The following is a 24,929-nucleotide window of genomic DNA, read 5'->3' on the forward strand; positions in this document are numbered from 1 at the left end:
CTATTGCAAAATCAAGTTTGCTGTGTTTCCTGTGGCTAAGACTGAGGGATGCATATTTTATATATTATAGAATGCATTGTGATAGGTATACGGGCGCGCTCCCGAGATTACTGACGAGCCAGCGTGCGCGACCGAAAATATAAACATTTGTTGCACATGCGCTGAGAGCCGCCTGTGTCATAGCAACCGGGGAGAGCAACATGGTGAGTGTGAAGTGTCAAATTTGAGCGCAACAGAAAAATAATGTAACTGCTATTCGGAATCAGTGTTTTATGCAAAACTGAATTTGTAGCTACGAATGATAAGCAATTCGTGGGATCTAGGAGGTGCTTAGAATGCACGTTTTTTAATAATACAGCTTATTTCACGATGTAAACAATAACGTAAACTGGGAACTGGTTATTTCCAATGTATTTGTTTAATTGCGTCTTGAATATTATTGACTTGTTTACAGCAATGTAAAAACGTTGGTGTATGTTATTGGTTGGTTTGTTTCTTTATTACGTTTAATGTAGAGGTTTGGGTTAAATGTAGAGGCTTGGGTCAAAGTTTATGTTGTTGATATCTGGCATTGATGAGTTTACTCTTTAGGATTCATTGGAAACTGCTCCCTAGCAACCAGAAAACAAGCGTGCCAGTTTTGTCACAGTTACAGGGGTACTGTAATCTGTATGTATACCACAGGCCGATTGGTGGTACGGATTGAGACAGTACGCCCCTTGATCATTTTGATCATTATAGGATACTGTCATTTTTTTTTTTATTAGTATGCCTCATCATATATTGTTTGACGCTCTTCCTTTAATTTTGCATTGCCATGGCTTGTCTTTTTCTAATCTAAAGTATACATTTGATTCCTCCCAGTCTAAGAGTAAGGGACAGTGGTGCCCGTACCGGTACTGTGTATTGTGTAGTGTTTTAGGATTTATTAGTGTCTATTTCTTAATCCAGGGTCTATATTTTTTTAGGGGTTGCTTGTATGTAATTTACAGTTATACATGCCAAAGAAAGTGTTCATTGATTTCTCATTGTACCTAGTTAATAATCCTCCATAGTATTATGGGTGACTGTAAACCGCTGTACCATTTTTATCCATAACTGTGAAATCATAAGTGGAATTTCCTAATACCACTGACCAGATCTGTAGGCCAGTGTATGAATGGATTTGATCAAAGGGTCCCTATTATGGACTACCTTAACAAAGTCTTCAGTAGATTATTGATGCAATTAATTTGTTACCCTGGAACTAAAACATTAAAATAAATAAACATTGACATAAATATGTTTTTACTGTTCCAATTAATTATCACTGCTGCATATTGAACAAACAGTTAGCAACTCAAATACAGAACCGATTTAGCATTAGGAGTACATACAACAACAAAAAAATATATATATATATAAAAAGATGTGTATTTCTGAATAAATGCCCAATTCTGTGCTTTGTTTCCCGCAGGCAAAAGCAACCACCATAAAAGAAGCACTTGTAAAATGGGTAAGTATTTTTTTTAATCTGTCGCAGTTATTCCTATAATATTGAGGTATTGTAAGTTTATACACAGATAGAAGTGGGTTTGTGCACTTCTATGTGCTATAGGGTGCTTGTTTTGCCTCGTTCACAAAAAAGTTGATTGACTTTCTTATTAAAATGAAATGCTTTTGCAGGAGGCGAACGCGGGGCAGAAAGTTGGTGAAGCAAAAGCAGTCAAACTCTACGGACAGATCCCTCCTATTGAAAAGATGGATGCATCTTTGTCAACATTGGTGAACTGCGAGTAAGTATGCTGAAAATCCTCTCAAGGGAGTCAGCACAGATGTGGGTATGAACCTAAACACATTGGGGATGCACAGATGTGTCTATGAACCTAAACACATTGGGGATGCACAGATGTGTGTATGAACCTAAACACATTGGGGATGCACAGATGTGTCTATGAACCTAAACACATTGGGGATGCACAGATGTGTCTATGAACCTAAACACATTGGGGATGCACAGATGTGTCTATGAACCTAAACACATTGGGGATGCACAGATGTGTCTATGAACCTAAACACACTGGGGATGCACAGATGTGTCTATGAACCTAAACACACTGGGGATGCACAGATATGTCTATGAACCTAAACACATTGGGGATGCACAGATGTGTCTATGAACCTAAACACATTGGGGATGCACAGATGTGTCTATGAACTTAAACACACTGGGGATGCACAGATGTGTCTATGAACCTAAACAAATTGGGGATGCACAGATGTGTCTATGAACCTAAACACATTGGGGATGCACAGATGTGTCTATGAACCTAAACACATTGGGAATGCAGCATGAAACCTATTTAACCCCTTCCACTCCAGAAGTAAAATTCAATGTGCATGCCAGGTACCAGATTTTGAAAATCACTTTAATTGCTAATTTCACCCCTGAAATTGCTATAAAATACTATGTTTCAAAATAAAACATAAATCAATGATATGTAGATTTTTTTAGTTGTAAATAGCAACACATGCAATGAACAATAAAATAAACATTTCATTTGTAAACAGTAATACATACAAAACACAAGATTACTGAAGAATAAAAAGAACGTTTTTATAAATGGGAAAACATACATCTGCATGATTATTTATGTCCACCTTTTAAAGACATTCTATTTTCACCCTCGATGAATTATCAATCAAAATAAAAACATAAATAAATGTAAAAATAACAAGACACTTGGAATGTCCCTTTCGACAGAGCGATTTTTTGTAGAAATATTTCCGATCTTTGATGCAGCTGACGTCTTTTCCATTGATGATCTAGTCTATGCAATGTGTTCAATCGTTTACTGTCTGCCAGGTTCCTAAATGCAGCGTAACAGGTAGTGTGTCGAGGCAAGCGTTTGCTGTATTTATTTTTAAGTGATACAAAATATGTATACTTGCACACTTCTTTCAGAAATGGAAATTGTCATGGGGAGTTATTGTGTGGTATAGTGTTCAATACCATTCACAGTGTTTTAGTGCCCCATCAGGCAGTTGTATCTTGGTTCGGCTTTCATCCACTCCCTTCAATCTATGTGCGTCATATAAAGCCTGGTCTTTCATTCTGTTCAGTGGTGCTATGTGTTTAGCTTTATGAAAATGAATGTGCAATATGTCCTATGATACAGGTAGGTCTCCCTTTGTTTGTTAAACTGTTACTAGGCTTCTTCATTCATAAAATAAAATGCTTCCTTATGGGAAATTCAATTTTAGATACAGCGCTTCTAAGTTTCTTTTTGAAATTGCAGGTTTTCATTGGTTTAATTATGCTATAGTTGATTTTTTTATTTGTCTTGTCTTGCAGAAGTGCAGTGTATTTACATTTTGGTATCCTCCAGTATCTTGCATTACTTTTAAATTTTTGTCCCGATCTGCCCAAGAGACTGTGGACACTGTTAGATTTGTTTGATTGAGTTATATGTAATTGTAACGGTTTATTATATGTCAGGTAGAGAATGTAGTTATATGTAAGGTAGAGGCTTTCATTTCTTAAATTTAAAATATTGATTAATTATTGTCATTATTATAATTAAGACAAGAATGACACATGATTGAGCTTAAACAGCATTATATTGATTGATTCCAAGTGTCAAAGCACACATGCATAAGAAGAGATTAACAGCAGACATGTTGAAATGGTCACTAGGTTTAAAACAATAGTTAGATAGTCGGCTACATTACGTTGGGCATACCTCAGCACAATGTTCAGCGAGGAAAATGGAAGCTCTCAGAAGCATGTCTCAAAAAGTGCTTGTGTGTACTCCCAATTCATAGAGACAGACAGTTTACGTGCTGTGCTAAAATTACCTCCTATGCCTACATTCTACTTCCCATTTACCTTAAATGTCAAACCTCAACTTGGTTCCTTTTCGTAAACCCCCTGTTCTCACCAGAGTTGTTTCCACAGAACATTATTTTCATGACACTTACCACCTGCTATTCCATAACTTGCTGTGTCTCTAGATTTTGCAAAGTTTGCTTGCAACATGCATTTGCTCTGAGTTTGCAACAGCTGAGCTGAATGCTCTAGCATTGACCTTACATTTCCCCTTTCGACACTCTGAAACATTTTAGTACAGGTTACTAAGCAGGAGTTATAGTTTACAGTAGAAAGACACTCTTATACAGCTCAGTTGGTGTACATGGTCACATTAATCATTTCCTATAACACTTTAGACGCAGCCGGCTAAAGCCAAAATAAAGAAAACAAAAAATCACTGCCTGACTCTACAGTATTTTCATAGCACACAAGTTATGACAAATGTGCATAATACTGCATGGCTTTGGTTTTCCACATCCCGCTTTATATAGCAAGATCTGTGCCATCTTAACTCTATATAAACTGTTTCGATCATCGTTAGACTTCAGTGCATTATTAAGTTCAACGCTTTGAGTTTTCATTTTTCCACATTTCTTTCATGTATTAACAAATACATAATTAACAAGACTGTATAATAGTTTGATTCAGAGTAGTGAATCATTATAGTTAGAAGTGTACAATATAAGTACAGTACCAGTAGTATAAATACATATTTATATAAAGATGCTGCAGATCATTTCAAACTCTCCTGCGCGCTTAAAAAAAAGTGTTTTGTGGGGTATTTATTTGTTTACAGCCTGCTGTATTGATTTTAGTAAAGTAACTATAACCTCCCGTTTGAACAAGCATGAACACACGATTGACGTCAGAGCATAACTCCAAACCATGTGCAGTTTAGCTGCGCTCTGACAAAATGCACGATAGTCTTTAAGTCCACAGCACTCCCTGCTGTTTTGTTTATTTCCACTTTCTCTTGTGACCTGGTGTCGGAACTAATGAAGTGCAGCTGATTCAAAGCTGGTCAAAAAACATAGGATTGCAAAGCTGAGACATTTTTGCATTACCTCACTGTGACGGTCTGGCCGTGGCTACCACTGTAGCTGAGTGGCGCCACAGAGCTGTTTGCACTTACTGGTTGTGAATCTCTTAGGATGCAGCTTTGGCTGCCAGTACTTCATGCTTTATCTTCCCCCAATGTTGGTCCAGATGTACTTTATTAAAATCCTCCATGAGACTGGGGTCCAATTACAATTACAATGCTATTTGTTCAATTCCAATTCCAATTATGCTGCAATAATTACAATTGTCACACTAAAAGGTAACATAAACAACTACGCACATTAACATGTTTACTGTATTTATTCTATATAACCAAGCAGTAATCACAGGTACAAATACAGAAATATAATATGTAAGTTACATTTTTTTCAAACAAATAGGGTCACCAAAAGTGGTTGAAAATATAAAAATAATGATTGACAAATAAATGTGTAATTGAACTGAAATCGAACTGTGTATGAATTATGCATGAGACAGCACTTAAAACAAGGTAGGCCTGCGACACATAGATATAAAGTAAAACCTTTGTAAGAAAACCTGTGAAATTTGAGAAGATAATGAGAATCATGTTGGTTGTGCTTCTGTTCACTATAGGAAGCTGTCACTCTCCACAAACTGCATTGAAAAGATTGCAAACCTCAACGGACTCAGTAAGTATTGAGTGCTGCGGGGGTCTCCGAGTGGCTTACCTGGTAGAAGCACAGCATTGAGGTGCGCAGGTTCATGTCCTGGCTGTGTGAAGTAGGCCAGTCTTCACCGAGGACTCCGAAGGGACCGTCACATTGGCTGTACCTCCCATGGGTTAGGGAGGCACAACCGGGAGAGTGTTTCTCCTCATCGCGCTACAGTGAACCCTGCTGGCCAGGAGCCCAGTGAGCTCAAAGGTGGTCACCTGCAGGGCTGGGCTTTGTCCTCCAGAAGCCGTTAGCTCACTGACATCTGCTCTCGAGTTTGGGTGAAAAAGGAAGCTGGCTTGGTCGTGGGATCGGAGGACGTCCACTGAACCTTCAGGTCTCCTGAGTCATGTGGGGAATTGCTGCTGTGAGGGGAAAAGCAATTGGACATTCCAAATTGGTAGAACTAATTGGACAAACAAAACGTATATATATAAAAAAAGTATTGAGAGTACTGTTTATGTGATAAGTGCAGGGTTAATGCAGTGTATGACTGCACAGCAGTCCACACAGTAAATAAAATACAAGACAGAGCCAAGGGGAACAGTGTTATCCAAGAACACTGGATGCGCCCTGTACAGCAAGTGTTTTGGTCTTTCTGTATTTTAAAGTGCAGGAACACCAGTAAAACACATCTACTCTGTGTCAAGTTCTCTAGCGGCCCTGTAAATCCTGGATTTTAAGCTGAATATGTATTTTTCCTTTGTAACAGGTTGATCTTGCTATGGACACTTTTGATGTTTGTATATCCAATCTGTACAGTGTTATGTTATTGCAGGAAAAGCTTTCTTAGAAAAAGGAATGACAGAGATTCCACTTATCATGTAATTAAGCAATATCCACAGTGAGTCTCTGAGTGAATAAAGTCTGAGATGGATTTGAGGATTGTATACATTGCAAGGGAGACTGCTGTCTGCAAGTACATTCAAGGTGTCCTCTAGATATGGAACAATCAAGTAGCATCATGTGGTTACAGAGGGAATATTTACACACGGCCAGCATCAGTAAACACGAGCTGGTGAAGGCAATGAAGTAGAGAGACGCTGGTTGTAGAGCTTTAGTAACAAAACCAAGATGTGCTGAACCAGGCCATATATAATGAGTAGTTCAAATGTGATGCTGGCTTCATCCAGGGCTGTAGTATAACTGCATGGCTGTAGTTACATGTGTAGCAGTACAACAGCATGGTTTAGGGTAGATTTACATGCTTTGGGTTGGATTTGGGCTGTTGCTGCCTATTAAATGAGTAGATATGTGCTCTAATTGGCTGAAATGACCTTCATCGTTGATATTATATTACAAGAGCTTTGGTCTTTACCATGATTTTAAAGTACTGTACAAGGGCTAGGGATAAAGGGATGTGTAAGAGCTGAGGGCCAGGAGTTGTGCAGATCTAGTTGGTAGAAGTGTGAGATGAACTTTTTGGTTGGAGCTGGAGAGGGACTGGAGAGCTGAATGCTCAAGACTGAAAGACAGACTAGCAGTTTAGCCTTCTGGATTGATTAGATTTAACAAATTGTAAATGTAAATCTAACTGATAAATTCAGATACTTGCAGAATATGTAGTTTGTACTTATTTTACAGATTGCATACATTTTTACTTTTCTTTCTTTTTTATAGAAAATCTACGAATCTTGTCTTTAGGACGGAACAACATAAAGAATTTAAATGGACTGGTAATTTACTTAATGTTCAATGATGTTTATTCATATACGTTTTAATATTTTAGTTACCACAGCATTTGACTAAGGGTGCAATTTAATTAACCTTGAGCTTGGAAAGCATTTTAGGAAACTAAAAATCCTGCAAAAAATGGATCAAAATGTACTCTGTTTATTGCATTAATTTGTATTGTCCAAAAACTTCTTATCCCAGCTAAACATTAATTGTATCAGGCCCTCGTCATTTTAGTATTCTGGGGAAATTGTTTACCAGTTATTTTTAAAATTAAGGAGATAAGATTTAAAACCTCTTATGGATATTCATTCTCTAATTTGAAATGTAAACTCTAAGCAATTAGGATGTCTCGTTCTTTCTTTCTTTCTTTCTCTTTTTCTTTCTTTCTTTCTTTCTTTCTTTCTTTCTTTCCAATACCATAGATAATTAATAATTATAAATAATAATAATAATACAAAAAACAATCTATAATGTAAACTATTTTAATGATCCAAAGGTAGGATCCAGATACTACCACCATTTAACGCTATGTTAATACAATGTTTTCCCTGAGGGGTAATTTATTGACCAACTTATTAACATTGTAACATACAATACAAATTCGGTGAAACAAGGTCCAGGAAAAATCACTTTTACACATATAAGTGTGGTAGTATCAGTTCCACCACTGTTTCAGTCATTAAATAGAGCCCACTGGGTTGCTGTCCCTCAACAGGAGGCGGTGGGGGAGACCTTAGAGGAGCTTTGGATTTCCTACAACCAGATCGAGAAGCTGAAAGGGATCCATGTGATGAAGAAGCTGAAGGTCCTCTACATGTCCAACAACCTTGTTAAGGATTGGGGTAGGTTGACCACTGCTGCGCTGCTTTGCTGAGACGCTAAGTATCATTTCCAGTGTGTGTGTGTGAGAGAGAGGAGAAGGGTTCATCCTACATCACACGAAGGGTGACGGGTCAGTCAAGTCTCCTTTCAGTGGAGCACACGAAGGGTGATGGGTCAGTCAAGTCTCCTTTCTCTGGAGCACACGAAGGGTGACGGGTCAGTCAAGTCTCCTTTCAGTGGAGCACACGAAGGGTGACGGGTCAGTCAAGTCTCCTTTCACTGGAGCACACGAAGGGTGACGGGTCAGTCAAGTCTCCTTTCACTGGAGCACACGAAGGGTGACGGGTCAGTCAAGTCTCCTTTCACTGGAGCACACGAAGGGTGACGGGTCAGTCAAGTCTCCTTTCACTGGAGCACACGAAGGGTGACGGGTCAGTCAAGTCTCCTTTCACTGGAGCACACGAAGGGTGACGGGTCAGTCAAGTCTCCTTTCACTGGAGCACACGAAGGGTGACGGGTCAGTTTAGGAACTCGTTAGTTTGGGAAATGGATCCAGCTCATATCCACAGGGAGGGAGTGACCAGTCAGAATCATAGTAATTTACTAGTGTGTAGCATCGCAACTTCTTATACCTTGTGGTATAAAGTCACACTTAAGAGTTTTGCATATATGTGGAGAACTGCTCGTTCAACTGTGATGAAACTTGCTAAGGGCCTTTGTTGGCATAAATTATTGATGGTTTCATAATCCCCAGGTCTTTCTTTCTGTCCATCCGGCTGTCAGTCTGTCTATATGTCACGCTTAAAATATAACATAACTAGAGAACTGCTAAAGACATTCTTTAGCAGAAGTGAGATATAAGGAGCCTGTCTCTCTATCCTAATGCCTCTGTATGTCATGCTACATTTTTTCAATAGGTCATGGTGATCTACTTTTCCATGTTATAGCTGTGGCGGTGGATGAATTTCACTGAGATGTTTTTCAAAAAAATATGCCACGCATTTGCTCCATGAGTAAATTACAGACAAATTAACTTTAAATCTAAATTGGTATATTGATGCATTCTGTCACATTTTGTTTAAAGTTATCCGCTCTGTAGTCTTTGTACGTGGGCTTTAGCTGATGACTGCATTTTCAGTGCTCACTATATGACTGTTGAAATTCATTTAATTAGTGGTACTGCTGCCCTGACTAAGCTTCCTGCCAATCCAAGACAGATTAGTTTAAAAATAGCCAGGCAAAAGTACCAGAAATAGAAGTCAGTCATGAGTACTTAAATGTATTATTAATAGCTTTCTCAAATCTAATCATTTTTTAATGTTCTATTGACATTAAAATGTAACATTAACTAGTGAAAATGCTAAATAATCAGTTAATAATGACAACCCCAAAATTAAAGAAATCAACAATGAATTTATTTTTATTTTTTTTTACAATTTTATGTTAATAGAATCCATTAACAGTTAAAAGTTTGTGAGAATTCTGTACAAAAAAAAATTCTGTTAGACTCTCTTGTGAAGAGAGCTGTATACCAAATACAACAACACTTGAGAAAAGGTGGTTTTGTAGATTTAATAATCACTAGCTAAATTGGACACATGCAACCTTCAGTAGGTAAAAAAATAAATAAATAAATAAATAAATAAATAAATAAATAAATAAATAAAATACTTTCACAAACCAGCTTCCTCTGTTATGACAGCGTAAGAGTCAGTGAGATACCGGCCAGCCCTGCAGGTGTGCACCTGACAGTATAAGAGTCAGTGAGATACCGGCCAGCCCTGCAGGTGTGCACCTGACAGTGTAAGAGTCAGTGAGATTCCGGCCAGCCCTGCAGGTGTGCACCTGACAGCGTAAGAGTCAGTGAGATACCGGCCAGCCCTGCAGGTGTGCACCTGACAGTGTAAGAGTCAGTGAGATTCCGGCCAGCCCTGCAGGTGTGCACCTGACAGTGTAAGAGTCAGTGAGATACCAGCCAGCCCTGCAGGTGTGCACCTGACAGTGTAAGAGTCAGTGAGATACCAGCCAGCCCTGCAGGTGTGCACCTGACAGCGTAAGAGTCAGTGAGATACCGGCCAGCCCTGCAGGTGTGCACCTGACAGGTGTGCACCTGACAGCGTAAGAGTCAGTGAGATACCGGCCAGCCCTGCAGGTGTGCACCTGACAGTGTAAGAGTCTGTGAGATACCGGCCAGCCCTGCAGGTGTGAACCTGACAGTGTAAGAGTCTGTGAGATACCGGCCAGCCCTGCAGGTGTGCACCTGACAGCGTAAGAGTCTGTGAGATACCGGCCAGCCCTGCAGGTGTGCACCTGACAGCGTAAGAGTCAGTGAGATTCCGGCCAGCCCTGCAGGTGTGCACCTGACAGTGTAAGAGTCTGTGAGATACCGGCCAGCCCTGCAGGTGTGCACCTGACAGCGTAAGAGTCTGTGAGATACCGGCCAGCCCTGCAGGTGTGCACCTGAGCTCACGAGATGCCAGGCTGGTAGGTCTTCTGCAGCGCGACGAGGAGAAACAATTCCTGCTGGTTTTGCCTCCCTAATCCGCAGGAGCACCAGAAACAATGCAACGCTCCCTCCAGAATCCCCAGCAAAGACTGGTGACTTCACAAAGCCATAGTATTTCAAAACATTATTCTGCAATTATGGGGCCACAAAATGCTAAATATGCATATGTTACAAAGACACCAGTATAGACATTTCCCAGTACTGAATTTGTTCTGAAAACTCCTGCTTTTCACTGTTTTTGTGTAATTGAACTCCCCACTCATGAGTCATTGCCCATCAGACCCACTGGATCACAGCCCTTAGCCCCAGCCACTGTACCGTGCTGCCACCACCAAAGCTTACCTGTGAATTATTAGTAGCCTCTTTGCAGCTCAATCATAGCTAACTGCTTTTAAATGTCCCTGCTGCTCAGGCACTGTATGCCCAGATTCCCGAGCAATGACGTGTGTGTCTTGACAGGTGAGTTTGTGAAGCTGGCAGACCTCCCTTCTCTGGCAGACTTGGTGTTTGTAGGAAACCCCATAGAAGAGAAATATTCCAGCGAGGGCAGCTGGATAGAAGAAGCAACCAAGAGACTTCCCAAATTAAAGAAACTTGATGGTGAGTTTCAGTGCTTTGAAGTACATGATCAGGGTTTCTATTTGTTTATTGTATTCATTTACATTGAAGTATGTGGTGTATTCTTCATATAAAACGTTTGGCCCAGAGCCTGCAGAACTGTATGGGAAAAGATGGATAAACTATACTGTAAGTGTATGGATAAGCATACATTTTTATTTTATTTTAAATACCGGTTACTGTTTTATCTCCTTTTTAGGAAACCCAGTTATCAAACAAGATGACGAGGAAGGTGAAGGAGAAAGCTAACAAGAAAGATGTTTTTGAAAAAAGAAAGATGTTTACTTATGTTTGAGATGTTTTAATGTTCCACCTCCCACCACCAGCATATTATAAAAAACACCCCATTCTTATTTCCTTTTTTAGATATTTATATTTTCTACTTCTATATATTCGACTGCACAAATCCCATGCAGGACACAGCTCTTACACTCAGAGCTCAATCCTGCTCCAATAGGATGTAATGTTAATCCTGCTTAAGAGAGGATCTTTTCCTAGAACACTGTCAGCAGGATTCAGGTGATCCAGACTGGAGCCTTTTGGAATTATATAAAGAGCTCTTTGTGTCGACACCAAGACATGTTTTACTAAGACCAGACAAAATATATAATGCATTATTTTGGCCTACTTCACATTATTCAAAGCACATGCCTGATTTTGCAGTGGTTAACACTTAAGGACCAGTTATACAGGCTCAGAGATAATACTGTTTTCTGACATGAAGGACCACAAACACAAAAACCTATTGTACACTAAATAACACAGTGTTTGTTTGGGGTTTACCAGTGGGTTACCCAAGATGGACATTCAAAGGGAATATTGTTGATCACTTGGTATAACCCCAGGACTCTGGAATCCTGGTCTGCAAATAAGGAACGCCTTGCCTGCAGACACACAGCATAACAATCCAAACCCGTTTCTTCCTGTAGCTGAACAAACAAAATGCAATAGAAATGAAATGTTTACCTTATAGACTGAAGAATAGAATATTTGTAAAGTGATGTTCACTGTCTGTATTAAATTATTAAAAAAAAAAAAAAAGATTGTACAGATAAATGTATATGTTACTTTGTTAGAGTGGTCTATGTTTGCATTAAAGAATTTTAAAAAATTGGGTTTCTGTTAATTTAATTGTTGGTGAGAGCAGTCCAGTCTTTATCCATGTCTTTTTTTCACAATGTATGTAAAGGTGAGCTTTGCCAATGGTCAGAAACAGTATGGTGGTTTACTGGTGTGTACTGTACTCTGAGGCTAAGACCACAAAGCACATTTATTTTTGTGACTGAAGCTGGATTTTAGCCCAGGCCACAAAATCGAGTGATTACCTGGTAAAAACTGTATCCAGTAAATTCTCATTAAGGCGAACTTGGATTAAACAATACTACAAATGTCCGATATGGCCCCGGCCAAATTTAACAGTGGCTTATTGTAAATGACTTCTTATAATACGAATTCACTTAACACAAATTTCCTGTTTGTGCAAATCATTCTGAAGGTTTCAAGTTGTAATGTATACTTTTTTAAAGTTCACTTACTACTGTATTTTTAATAAAATCCACAGTATTTTTAAATGCATGATACTGTTTATTATCCTGTAATTTAAATTTGATTTCAGTGTTACTTTAACTTCAATACACATTGGCTCCTGATAGTAAGAATTACTGATAAGACCAATTTTTTTCCAGTCCCTTGAAATTTGTATTAGCAAGAGTTGACTGTCGTTTGAATAAACAAATATGTCTAGGTTATTGTTTTTTATGGTTTAAAGGAGTGTTCCTTAATTTTTTTAAATCAATTCTCCTACATCTTAGTTTTATTAACAATTATTAGCCCTATGTTTTATTGTGCAGAGCATCCTGGTACCTTTAGGGCTGTGGGCCACCTGATCTAGTTGCATTTTCCAAAATGGTAAAAATACATCCCCTCCAACTGTACTGATTTGCCCAGTACAATACCAGCTGTCTTACTTTGTACCGGATCCTCACAACTTGATAGTGTGTACAAAATTGTGAAATCCACTCCGTCCCGAGTAGACTGAGAGTGACTGTGCTGAGCATACCAGCGCTAAAGCCTCAGCTGAAGCCTCTGATTTAGACTGCATTTGTTCTTCTACACAGTACCACTCAGCAGCAGGCGCGCGGCTTCCATTACTGCTTGGAAGAACACAGCCAGATTGGTCTCAGGTAAAATTACTTACCATTTGATGGGGATTAAAAACAGAGAGTTTAAGCAGAAAATAAATATTGTATTAGTATTTTTTGAGGGGGAAACACATGTCCTAATCTGTCATATTTCTCCATTATCCCTAATGGGACACATTATTTTAATAGTAATTTATTAATTGTAAGGCAGTCCTCTTGCTCACACAGTATAGCTGGCCGTCAGGATTTACTTGTGTTTTATTTGCTCATTGTGTTCTTCACTCATATTGTCACTGACTCATCTCAATGTTCTTGTTAACATCAGTATGTAACTTGCCAGTCGCTCTCACTACACCATTGATTTGGTGCCGGTGACATTTCATTTTTCATCCTAACTCTCTCAGTCACTTTCAGACTGGAAGCACCTCAACTCTGACCAAACTAACTTTGTCATAATTTTGTCGTGATCTTTGCTTTTATTATTTGTGAAAAATAACTTGTTTTACAGACCACTCTCCTAGCACCTCAAACGCTGCAAATAATATAGCAGAGTGCATTTGGGAGCGGGAGAGACAGTAAAGTGAACAGAAGCAGCACAGTGTGTTTGGAGAGAGACAGTAAAGTGAAGAGAAGCAGCACAGTGTGTTTGGAGAGAGACAGTAAAGTGAAGAGAAGCAGCAGAGTGTGTTTGGAGAGAGACAGTAAAGTGAAGAGAAGCAGCAGAGTATGTTTGGAGAGAGACAGTAAAGTGAAGAGAAGCAGCAGTGTGTTTGGAGAGACAGTAAAGTGAAGAGAAGCAGCAGATTGTCAAATGCTGAACTGAACAGGAGTTTAAGCTCAAGCTCTAGTGAATACCAGGGTCAATCCACATAAGCCAGTGAATGATGGAGCAACAAAAGCTGAAGTTCTTTTTCAAGCATTTCTATTGCAGCAACCCTTCCATTTGCTGTGAATGATAGCTTCATCAAACGGATTGGCAGGATTTTTCCAGGCAGTGATACAGCCTAACGATATGCATGTGGTCACACAAAGGCAAGTTATCTTATTCATTGTATTGGGAAAGACCAAAAGGTAGGAAAACAACAGTTACCAGACTGGATAAGAGAAGCCATGGTATTCACTGAGCACTGATGGAAGTACCGATAATGATGATAAATACTTCCTCTTGCTGGTCAGCTGTGAAGACTCAGAAGGGCTCATTGGGACTCGATTTCTGGACATGCCCACAGTCAATTATGCCAAAAACATTGCAGAAAATGTAGTTGGAGCCAGGGAGAGATTGGTAAACATTTTCAAGGAACCCATCTATAAAGTATATGTGCTGTTTTTACAGCTATGAAGCTACATCAGGAGCTGCTGGGATGCTTGATGAAACCTGTGATCATGGAGAATGAGGATGACCTCCTTGCCATAGATGTCACTGAAGATTTGGAAAAATCGAATGCAGATTTGTTTATTGGGCTCTCTGCATCTCACATGATTAGGAAACAGGATCTTGAGGGATCCAGTGAAGTTGGCAAGCTCAGTGCTGAGGTGAGGGGATTTTATCAGAAGGCTCGGGTGTACATGAAACGGAAATTCCCTCTCAAGAACTCTGCACTCAAAGCTAATTGTTGTGTTTGACCCAGAAAATAGACCATAACCCTAACACAGAAAACTGCTGGAGAAATTCTGTGATGTCATTCCACAGAAAAGAACTTATGAACTGCTCATAGAGTTCATGTTATAACAAGCCTACTGATATCCTTCCTTCTCCTCAAGAGGACAAGATAAGTTCTGGCACCAGGTGTCACAGCTGACAGACCCAGCCACTAGGCAACAACAGTTAAAGGGCACATAAGGACCTTTTTATTTTATTGTGTTACATGTTCACATGTTTTGTTACAACTGTTTACATAAGGTGTGTGTATTGCTTTAATTTTTTTTTTTCATTTTGACCACTTGAGTCAAGGAATGTAATTTAAAAGTTTAAAAAAGTGGTCAAAATGTTTAAAAAATATATAATTAAAACAATACACCCCTTATGTAAACAGTTGTAGCAACACATGGGAACATGTAACACAATAAAATAAAAAGGTCCTTATGTACCCTTTAACATTGCCATCACAGTTATGCAAAATAGCTAAATATGCTCTCCCACACAGTAATTCTTTCTGTGAAAGCATATTTAGCATGGTTGGGAAAAACACAAGTGAGGTTCGAAGCTCATTAAGAAAATCAGCAGAAGGACATGCTGCAGCTGGAGCATGCTGTGCATACAGGCATCAGAAACAACCTGTGCAGTGACGACCTCCACAATCAATATGTTCAAGAACACCCCGTGCACAGTGTGTCACCAACCAGTGATCTGAGCCAAAAGGCACAGTCTGCAACATACTGCAAGAAGCATAGAATTAGGAAGCTGGCTTTGGGGATTAAGTATGTTGCAAGTATCTATGTAGAGATAGCAGTACTTTTTAATTCATCTTTGTTCCTGAAAATACAGTGTAGCCTTTAATGACTGTCACTTATTTTATTGGAAAGCTTTCCCCTAGTCTCAAACCATTCTATATATTTAAAATGGTAATGTTATTATCAAGTACTTGTATCAAACATCTCACCTGTTGTCATTGGACATGATTTCCATTACACGAGAGTAGATGTTAAAACTTCATGATTTGAACTCGGCTCTCCCCAAGATAAGCACCAACTAAGACGTAGCTTTACAGTAAACTAATGTGATCCATAGGTGTCTCCATCCATTTGCGCTTCCTTCCATATGATGATGTAGATATCCTTCTGTCAGGTGTTGATGGCTGAAGTGTAATGCTGGCTCCAGGGATCAGCTTATTTTGCCTCCCTAGCGCATCAGCACACACAACGGCTGCGATGCTGGCTCTGGGGATCAACCACAGTGCGGCCTCCCCAGCGCATCAGCATGACAACCGTCTGGATTGAGCTAAGTAGGGTACATCTCTGGGGTCTTCAAGCGGGCACCTTCCATCCTTGGTGTTTCGTCGACTAGCCCACAACACATAGGTCTTGTGGTCAAGTATCAGGAATTATATTTACTTTGTCAAATGACTGACGTCTCCTTACGCTTCACATTGGAGTTGGCTTCTGATAGTACAACTTGATAACCTACTCAGTGGGCTTCCAATTTTCAGCACTGTAGTCCCACCACCCCTCACTTCTCATACTACCATATCCTAGAAAACAAAAACTAAAAAAACAAATGGTATCTGTCATTTCTTCTCTCTACTCAATATGTATTTTTGTATTTATTTATGTATTTTTTATTTATTTATTTATACAGGAAATTAACCCATTGAGGCCGAGGCCTCATTTACAAGGGGGCCCTGTCATACACAGACACAATCATACATAAAACAACACAGTTAATATTTGTGTGGTCCAGTCTTAGACAGTAACAACAAATAAACAAAGGCGCAGTAATACAGCGGGTTTTTCTTCTTTTCAATGTGGACTAAAAGAAAAGCAACGGCAAGGAGTTTTAAGCAAATCCCCAATACGCTCTTTATAACCAAAAAATGAGAGGCTGAAAAGAATATACAATATTTACATATCATGCAGCCACAGAAATTGGTGTTCATATGTTGTTGTCCTGCTGTAGTATTTGTGCACTTGGGTAAGAGATAAAAGTCCTTAAAATTAAAAAAACACATAACGATTTAACATTATGAAAGGAGGTGAAGAACTGACAAAAATACTGTCAAATATTTTTTACAGCTTGCCAAACGACTGGAACAACACATCAGTGATACTTTTACATAAGAAAGGAGATAAAGAAGACCTCAAGAACCACAGACCTATTAGCTTACTTCCTATAGTCTACAACATTCTTACCAAGATACTCACCAACAGACTTCAAGATAAATTTGGCTCTGTACAATCAAATGAGCAAGCAGGATTCAGGAGTGGATTTAGCACAATGGATCATCTTCAAGTTGTATGGCAAATGATTAAAACCAGCAACGAGTACAAACTACCACTTTGCTTGGGATTCATCAACTATGAAAAAGCCTTTGACTGTTTACACAAGATCTGTATTAACCTCTTTGAAAAAAACAAGGAATTGAGAAAATGTACAGAGACTTGATCAGCACCATATACAAGAATGCAACATCCACAGTAAGACTCCATAAAAACAGCAACAAAATCAAGATTAAAAAAGGAGTTTGTCAAGGAGATACAATTTCCCCAAAGCTCTTCACAGCCACTCTAGAAGACATTTTCAAAACACTGGACTGGGAAAATAAGGGGCTGAAGATCAATGGAGCCTACTTGAATCACCTACGATTTGCTGACGACATCCTCATATTTACAACGTCCCCAGAAGAATTACAAACAAGAATACAAGAACTACACAAGGCTAGAATCAAAGCGGGTTTGAAAGTTACCTGAAGAAGACTCAAGTCATGCTCAATAAATATACTCCACAGGCAATTGAAATCAATGGGATCAAGCTTGAAGAAGTAAATAACTGCGTATACTTAGGACAGTTAGTTTTGTCAATGGAGAACCAAATGTGCAAAATCAACAGAAGAGCAAAAATGGGCTGGAGTGCCTTTGGAAGATCAAGCATGATTCTGAAAGGGAAACTACCCTTATGCCTCAAGTCTTTGACCAATGTGTGCTGCCAGTGCTAACTTACGGGTGTGAAACGACTCAACGGAGTATGGAAAGATGCATGCTGGGAATAACAAGAAGAGACAGGAGAAGGAAGGAATGGATAAGAGCGCAAACAAAAGTATGCATTTTTATTATAAGAGCGAAAAACTGAAATGGCAGTGTGCTGGACATGTAGCAAGATACTGTATATATATATATATATATATATATATATATATATATATATATATATATATATATCGACACACACACACACTCCATGTAAGCAATACGACACAACAGGGTGTTGGCTATGCCTCAGCCTCTGGAAGTTATTCTAGTAGGCCTACACCCCACACCCAGGAGTGGAGTGTCTTATTGCACTTATTAAATGTGTTAATATTTTTAGAAATAAAGATATATACACACATTTTTTTTTATTTCAAATGAAATAGGAATGTATTTTGTTTAATATATTACTAAACTAGGGACAACAGTCCTGTTGCATATGATTTAATTACATGAACATATCTACGTCTGTATTACTAGTGTTACTGGAACCTTTTTAGGAATAGTTTGAAGAAAAATTGGCTAAAAGAAAACGCCTCTCAGTGGTTTTCAGTGCTGGTTTTGTGCAGTATTTATTTATTTGTTTTCTTACTAGCAGTGACGTATTTGGATGTAGTGAGTGCCCATTAAGGGTGCACTGGAAAGTCGGCACAAAAAGAGTCAAATCATTTTAATTTGTATTAGAAATCATTCATAAGATAATGACATGACTCGAAGGCGATTCACACCCCCTGACTAGGTGGCAGTAGCACATGGAGTGAGGATTGTATCTGCTTGCCTGCACACTTCTTTGTCAGCCAGCGCTCGTCTATTGTTTTGCGCCGCGGCTGCTCCAGCGCGGTACCTACCTCTTGAGAAGCTGCGCGGCTGTGCTGACTTTTAAGCTTGTGGATGCGTGACCTGGTGACGTCTTTTCCGACTGAGTTCACGCAGACGATGAATTTGGACAGGTTTTCCGCACAATCTGCGCAGATTTAGTAAAGTCTGCGTATCGTGAACGCAGCCAGACTTTGTCGCAGTTTTCCTCAGGCCTGTAAGTGAAAAGAACGCGCACATCGCCATGACAACCGCGCCAGAGTGTGGGTTTGCCGGGAACGTGAACATTTTTTTTAAAACCTCACAAATAAAATGTAGTTAAAGTTGGCGCAGAGTGGAAGAAAAAAGATGCAACGTGAAGCAAACGTGAAATTGAAGGAGGTGATCTCCTCCCTGTGTAAACTACTGGCCGGACTGGGAGTCGAAGCGCCTAGTCCAGAAACCTTCAGGCGGGGCAAATTCAACAGGAGAGACGGGGTAAGAGGCGTCACCGACAAGTTGTTATTACAGTAATTATGGAGAAAGTTTCATAAACTTGTTATTATTTTGTTTGTGCAGGCATGACAGATTGGTGTCAAAGCGTGTCGCTTCACATCTCATTTCTGATATTGATCGTGTTTGCAGTCTGGTTTGTTGCTTCATTACTGACTGCAGACACACATTGCGAGTGAAATTAAAAAAACAAACCGCACATTACAATGGTATTTGAAGCTACCTACTTAATTAGTTACATACATAGTTTCAGATACTCACGAACGAACTCAGTCATTTCGCTGTCTATTTTTAAGTTGTTAATGACACACTTTATTACTGGAAGGATGTCTTCACACCAACCTGTTCAGCTCAGCTGAGCTCAATTCAGAACTGCACAACTAGAGTTTTGGTTTTGGACCAAATACCTTGAAGATAACACCCTGTGTTGGAAATTGTAATCATCCTCAACAGTTATTGCATGCCACTCTGGAATAATATGAAACCAACCTGTGAGGGTTCAACAGCTATGGCCAAGTTTTGTATAACCTAGAATTTTAGGATTGAGACATAATGAAGAAAAAACAAAAAAAACTCAACATAATTTAGATATTTTATTTAACATAATCAAAGAAACTACATAGTTTTTTGTTAGGTATGGGAAAACTACAAAGCGATATGTAATTCAATATGTTAAGGTAACATTATTCAGCAGGTTTCATTTGACTTTATGAAGCAAAATCAGTTAATTTTATAGGGTGATGCAAAGCTTTTGGCCTTTGCTGTGCCTATGTTGTATGACTGAATGCATCCATACTGTGAATGAAGGGGATATACAGTAAAGATAAAGGGGAAACTGAGACCGTGTTCTGTTCTTTTTCAGACCGCTGATTTGTGGAAGTTGTTGTACAGTCTTCTAAAGCCCCTGCATCAAGACTGTCCCTGTGCTTCAAACAAAGCTAATCTTGGTAAATATTTCAATACAGTGTTCACATCAGACAGAGAGCAGCAATGCCAGTTCACATTCCGATCTCACTGCAACAGGAGTTATGCGTGTTGGAGCCTTTAAATGTAGGGATGATACTTTGCATTTCATTTCTGAAATCTTTTCATTTCAGTTGAACCTGTTAAGAATCTGTGTAACTGTACAAACAGAAAAACTCTCCATTTAAGTGCCGTTACAACATACCTGTACGACACCACAAAATGAAACCCTTGGAAAACATTTAAAGTAACATCCCTACTTCAGTGAGATTCCTGTGTTGACCTGCTTGTTATATGAATAGTTAAGGGCTCAAACGTGGACTTGTTTATTACTTACACTTTAATACAGTGTATCCACCTGGATAGGGGAAACCGCGGTACCAACACGACGATGTAATGTGGTGCCTGCTTTTGTCTTGTTTAGCATTGCAGGTTGATTTTGTGAAGTCGGTGCTTTTGCACTATGGCTATGGAGTCCGGGAGTTGTATCAGCTCCCAGCTGATGGATCGGAGGGGAGTCGAGAGCTCCTGCTAGCCCTCTCCTGGCTCTTTCACAGGATTAACCTTCTGGAACAGCTGCTGAATAAAACACGACTCAGTCTAGGGGATGAGACAACACTCTGTGTGGTATGGGGACTTTAATACTGTTCACTGTCTTTTTTGTGAAGATGTCTTTTCCCAATTTAATCAAGAAAATGGTTAGATTTAAGATGATTCTCTTTGTCAAAAGAATTGTTAGTTAGTTCTAAATATTCATTAAGCTGTGTAGTCTGTTGATTTTATTAGTATTTCCATTCCTCCAGGTTTCAAAGTCAATTTTTGTGCTTTGAGGTATTCACATGATTTTCTAATTTGTGCAACAACAGCCTTTTATTTCACGGCTTGATTACAGAAAATCAGATTCACTGGAATACATTATTTGCTCCAGTAGGTACTGCGTGGCTGAAATGTTTCAAGTCAGTGTGACAATTCAGTGGTCATGAAGCCCTAACTGCAAGGTGATACATTCAGCCCATAGTTTTGTTGTTTTTGCCAGTAAACAGTATAATGTCTGGGTGTGCATCTCATAAAACACAGAGAAAACTTAATGTGCTGCCCTGGCCTGCTTTTCCACCTGGGGCCGGTTGTACTAAACGGATCCGATCCTGGATGCAGGCTCCGATCTTGCTTTTGATACCATGGATCATGGCATTCTTCTTGACCGCCTTCAGAAGTATGCTGGGATCTCTGGAACCTCTTGGATGTCCTCTTACCTATCCGGACGCATGAAGTCTGTTTTCTATGCTGGACGCAGTGGTGTCGCAAACCCGGTCACTTGTGGGGTCCCCCAAGGATCTGTTCTTGGGCCCCTTCTCTTCAATATCTACATGCTTGCCTTGGGTCACCTCATCCACCAACACAGCCTCATGTTTTACTCCTATGCTGACAACACCCAGCTCTACTTAAAACTCGAGCCTGGTAGCCTCTCTGCCATGGTCCGGCTCTCGGCTTGCATTCAAGACACCGAGACCTGGGTGTCTGCCAGTTTTCTTCAGCTGAACACTAGCAAATCTGAACTCCTTCCAGTAGGATCTAAAACTCAACTTAAGAACCTAAATATAGCTGCCCTGAACCTCGGAAACTGTCTGCTGCTGCCTTCCCCGTCAGTATGAAAGCCTTGGTGTACTTCTTGACAGCAACCTCTCCTTTGATCTCCTCCGTGGTCAAATCTTCCTTCTACCATCTTCGAAACATCTCCAAAGTCCGTCCCTACCTCTCCCTCCCAAATGCAGAGATACTTTGTCATGCATTTGTCTCCTCTGGACTCGACTACTGCAACTCTCTATGGTGGTCTCCCGGCACGCACCATAAAACTGCAGCTCATCCAGAATTCTGCTGCCAGGATCCTTACCAGATGTAAAAAACATGCTCACATCACCCCCCATCTTGCCTAGCTGCACTGGCTACCTGTAAAGTTCAGGATTATTTTCAAAACTCTCCTGCTCACCTACAATGCCCTTCATCACAATGCCCTTGACCCGCTATGTCCCTGCCCTCAAGCTGAGGTCCACTGACTCTGGCCTGCTTGTTATCCCCAAGCAAAAGTGCACCACACTTGGAGAACGCTCATTTAGCTTCATGGCTCCGACTCTATGGAACTCTCTCCCAACTTTGGTGCGTGATTCTCCCACCGTCGCTCGCTTTAAATCAACTCTAAAGACCCACCTGTTCTCTCTTGCTTTCCGTGCTCTTTAAGCCTGATATCTGCTATTAGCTGCTGTGTTGCTGCTACTATTTCATGTATTATGCACTTTCCACTGTATTTAATGTATTATGCATTGTTTGTTTGTTTTCTTTTCCCTGTATAGCATATTTTATGCATTTAACTGTATGTAAAGTGTTATAGATTTTCTTGTTGTTACTGCATCTTGTAAAGCGCTTTGTGATGTGGTCAACTATGAAAGGCGCTATATAAAATGAATATTGATTGATTGATTGATTGATCGATTGTAATTAAATCATTTATTTAATTAGATTTAACGTTGTAGTTTTTTTTTTTTTTTTTAAATGCATAAGGCTTACCTTTTGACAGCCTCAATCTCCCCCTGTCCGCCACATTTTCTAGTTGCAGCTGTCTGTCAGCACTTGATTACATTTGCTCAAAATGTGTTGATAATTTGCCTTGAACCGATGGTGGCTATACCGCTGTAAAATAATATTTGCGTTTCAGTCAGAAAATACACATGACCGTGATTACGGTAACGTTTATTAAAACATTTTTAAGTTTAAAAACAAAACCAGATACCAGTATTAATATTCTCAATGTGTTTTTATAGAATTGTTGGAGTTTTAAATTATACATGTACAGTAGTTGCTTCTGATTTTATGTTTAAATTAAATGCACTTCATTTTCTGACATTCAGAATCTTCAATCTCTGCGCCACGCATATTCGCTTCTCATTGGTCAGTTTCCCTAGTTACGGCTGCGCAGCTCCAGTATCGGATCAAGATTTCGGATCAGTGGAGCTTGATCCTGATCCGCTTAGTACAATGCCTTTTCATGATCCGGCTCCAGTGAGCCTGGGTCCGATCCTGTTTTTTATCTCATTAGTACAACCGGCCCCTGGTTTTAAACCCCATTGAGCAAGCCTGCAATGAGTTTGGACATTCCAAAGCTGAACGATAGAGCAGACGAGAGCAGATCAAAACTGTAACTCTTGTAATAGACAGGACAAGTCTGTTTTCATGGCAGTATATATGCCACTAGGTGTCAGTGTAACTCTGTACATGTTGTAAAATGCAGCACTTTGTATGTTTTATCCATGAATGTAAAGTCCATGTTGCACTGGTTGAGTCATTGCCATAGGTTAGGAAGATGTTTCACACCTTTAGGCTACAGCGTTTAGGACTGATTGCAGTAACTTTCTGATGTTAATGTATGAGGATCTGAAATAAATAACATGAATAATAACACCGTGTAACAAATTATTATTATTATTTTTTTTTGTTCCTGGGTAGTAAGTGTTATTTCCTAATTGCTTATGCCTCAGAAGTATAGAAAATGGCTATTATTCCGCACAAACTTTGCTTTTGTGACCAGGACAGTGATATTTTGAAATGTACCTATTTTCCAGAACATTCCAGATAGATTCAGTGCTGAGTAAACTTGGAATAACTTCTAGAGCTTTCTAGAACTTTCCAGTAATATAAATAATAGTATAAATACAGGGACCTTAAGCCCACCAGTTCAGTTTAGTTCTAGCTGCCTAAGTGGATACATATCTGCATTTTTCTGAGATGGCATCAAGAGGCTGCAAGCATCCGGCAGACTCATTTTGCTATGTCTGCGGCCAATTTATCAAGACAAGAGTGAAAAAGTACTCCGTGGAAGCATCTGCTAAGATATGTGAGGCCTACAAGGCATATTTTGGCATGCCTGTCGGGGATCAAGACAAACCCTGGGCACCTCATTTCACCTGCGAGCACTGCAAAAAAACTCTGGAAGGTAAGATGGACAATTGTTGCTCGGAATTTTATGTTATAAAATGTGTTAATTTTTTAAATTGTAAAAGTTTTTAATTTTAAAATGTTTTACAATTTTCAATGTTATTGAAAAAATATATCATATATGAAAAATGTTGCGAGAATCTCTTACACATTAGTCATGGGTGAAATAAATGTATTTTTGTAGGATGGTACAGAGGGGAAAAGAGAGCCATGAAGTTCACTATCCCAAGAATTTGGCGGGAACCCACTGACCACTCAAGCAACTGCTACTTCTGCATGGTGGACCCTTCCAAACGTCGGACTGGCAAGAATGCACCTGCTATCACGTATCCGGACCTTCCTTCATCCATCGCCCCGGTGCCACACTGCCATGATCTTCCCGTACCCACTCCTCCGGAGAGAAAGCAGCCATCTTTAGAAGAGAGCAGCAAGTCAGAGAGCGAGGAAGACGTTGTAGATCCAGATGACAATTTCAGAGGTGGAGCTGAGGAGAGAAACCCATACTACCCCAACCAAAAAGACCTCAACGACTTGATTAGAGATCTTGGTCTCACCAAGTCCAATGCTGAGCTTTTGATGTCTAGGCTCAAGCAGTGGAACTTATTGGATGAAAGTGTGCAAGTCGCAGATCAGAGGAAGCGTCA

General features: G+C 39.6%; 2 protein-coding genes across 4 annotated transcripts in view; both read left to right on the plus strand.

Annotated features, from left to right (window-relative positions):
• The first annotated feature begins 52 nt into the window (after positions 1-52).
• LOC117422395 (dynein axonemal light chain 1) lies at positions 53-12,744 on the plus strand. The gene is made up of 8 exons (XM_034037381.3): positions 53-203; positions 1,457-1,495; positions 1,666-1,775; positions 5,504-5,559; positions 7,204-7,259; positions 7,976-8,102; positions 11,048-11,188; positions 11,406-12,744. The coding sequence occupies exons 1-8, from the start codon at positions 201-203 to the stop codon at positions 11,453-11,455; spliced, it is 582 nt and encodes a 193-aa protein (XP_033893272.1). The 5' UTR covers positions 53-200; the 3' UTR covers positions 11,456-12,744.
• Positions 12,745-18,833: 6,089 nt separating this feature from the next.
• The window catches only part of tedc1 (tubulin epsilon and delta complex 1), a 31,201-nt gene continuing 25,105 nt past the window's right edge, over positions 18,834-24,929 (plus strand). For 2 of the 3 annotated variants that reach the window (XM_034037369.3, XM_034037370.3), the window contains exons 1-3: positions 18,837-19,320; positions 20,198-20,282; positions 20,723-20,925. In XM_034037369.3, coding sequence (XP_033893260.2) covers positions 19,192-19,320; positions 20,198-20,282; positions 20,723-20,925 — 417 coding nt within the window. In that variant the 5' untranslated portion in view covers positions 18,837-19,191. Of the gene's footprint in view, positions 19,321-20,197; positions 20,283-20,722; positions 20,926-24,929 lie in introns of all 3 variants that reach the window. The other variant, XM_034037371.3, reaches the window with a different exon arrangement.

The sequence above is a fragment of the Acipenser ruthenus genome, chromosome 15, assembly GCF_902713425.1.
Source record: "Acipenser ruthenus chromosome 15, fAciRut3.2 maternal haplotype, whole genome shotgun sequence".
NCBI classification, from domain to species: Eukaryota; Metazoa; Chordata; class Actinopteri; order Acipenseriformes; family Acipenseridae; genus Acipenser; species Acipenser ruthenus.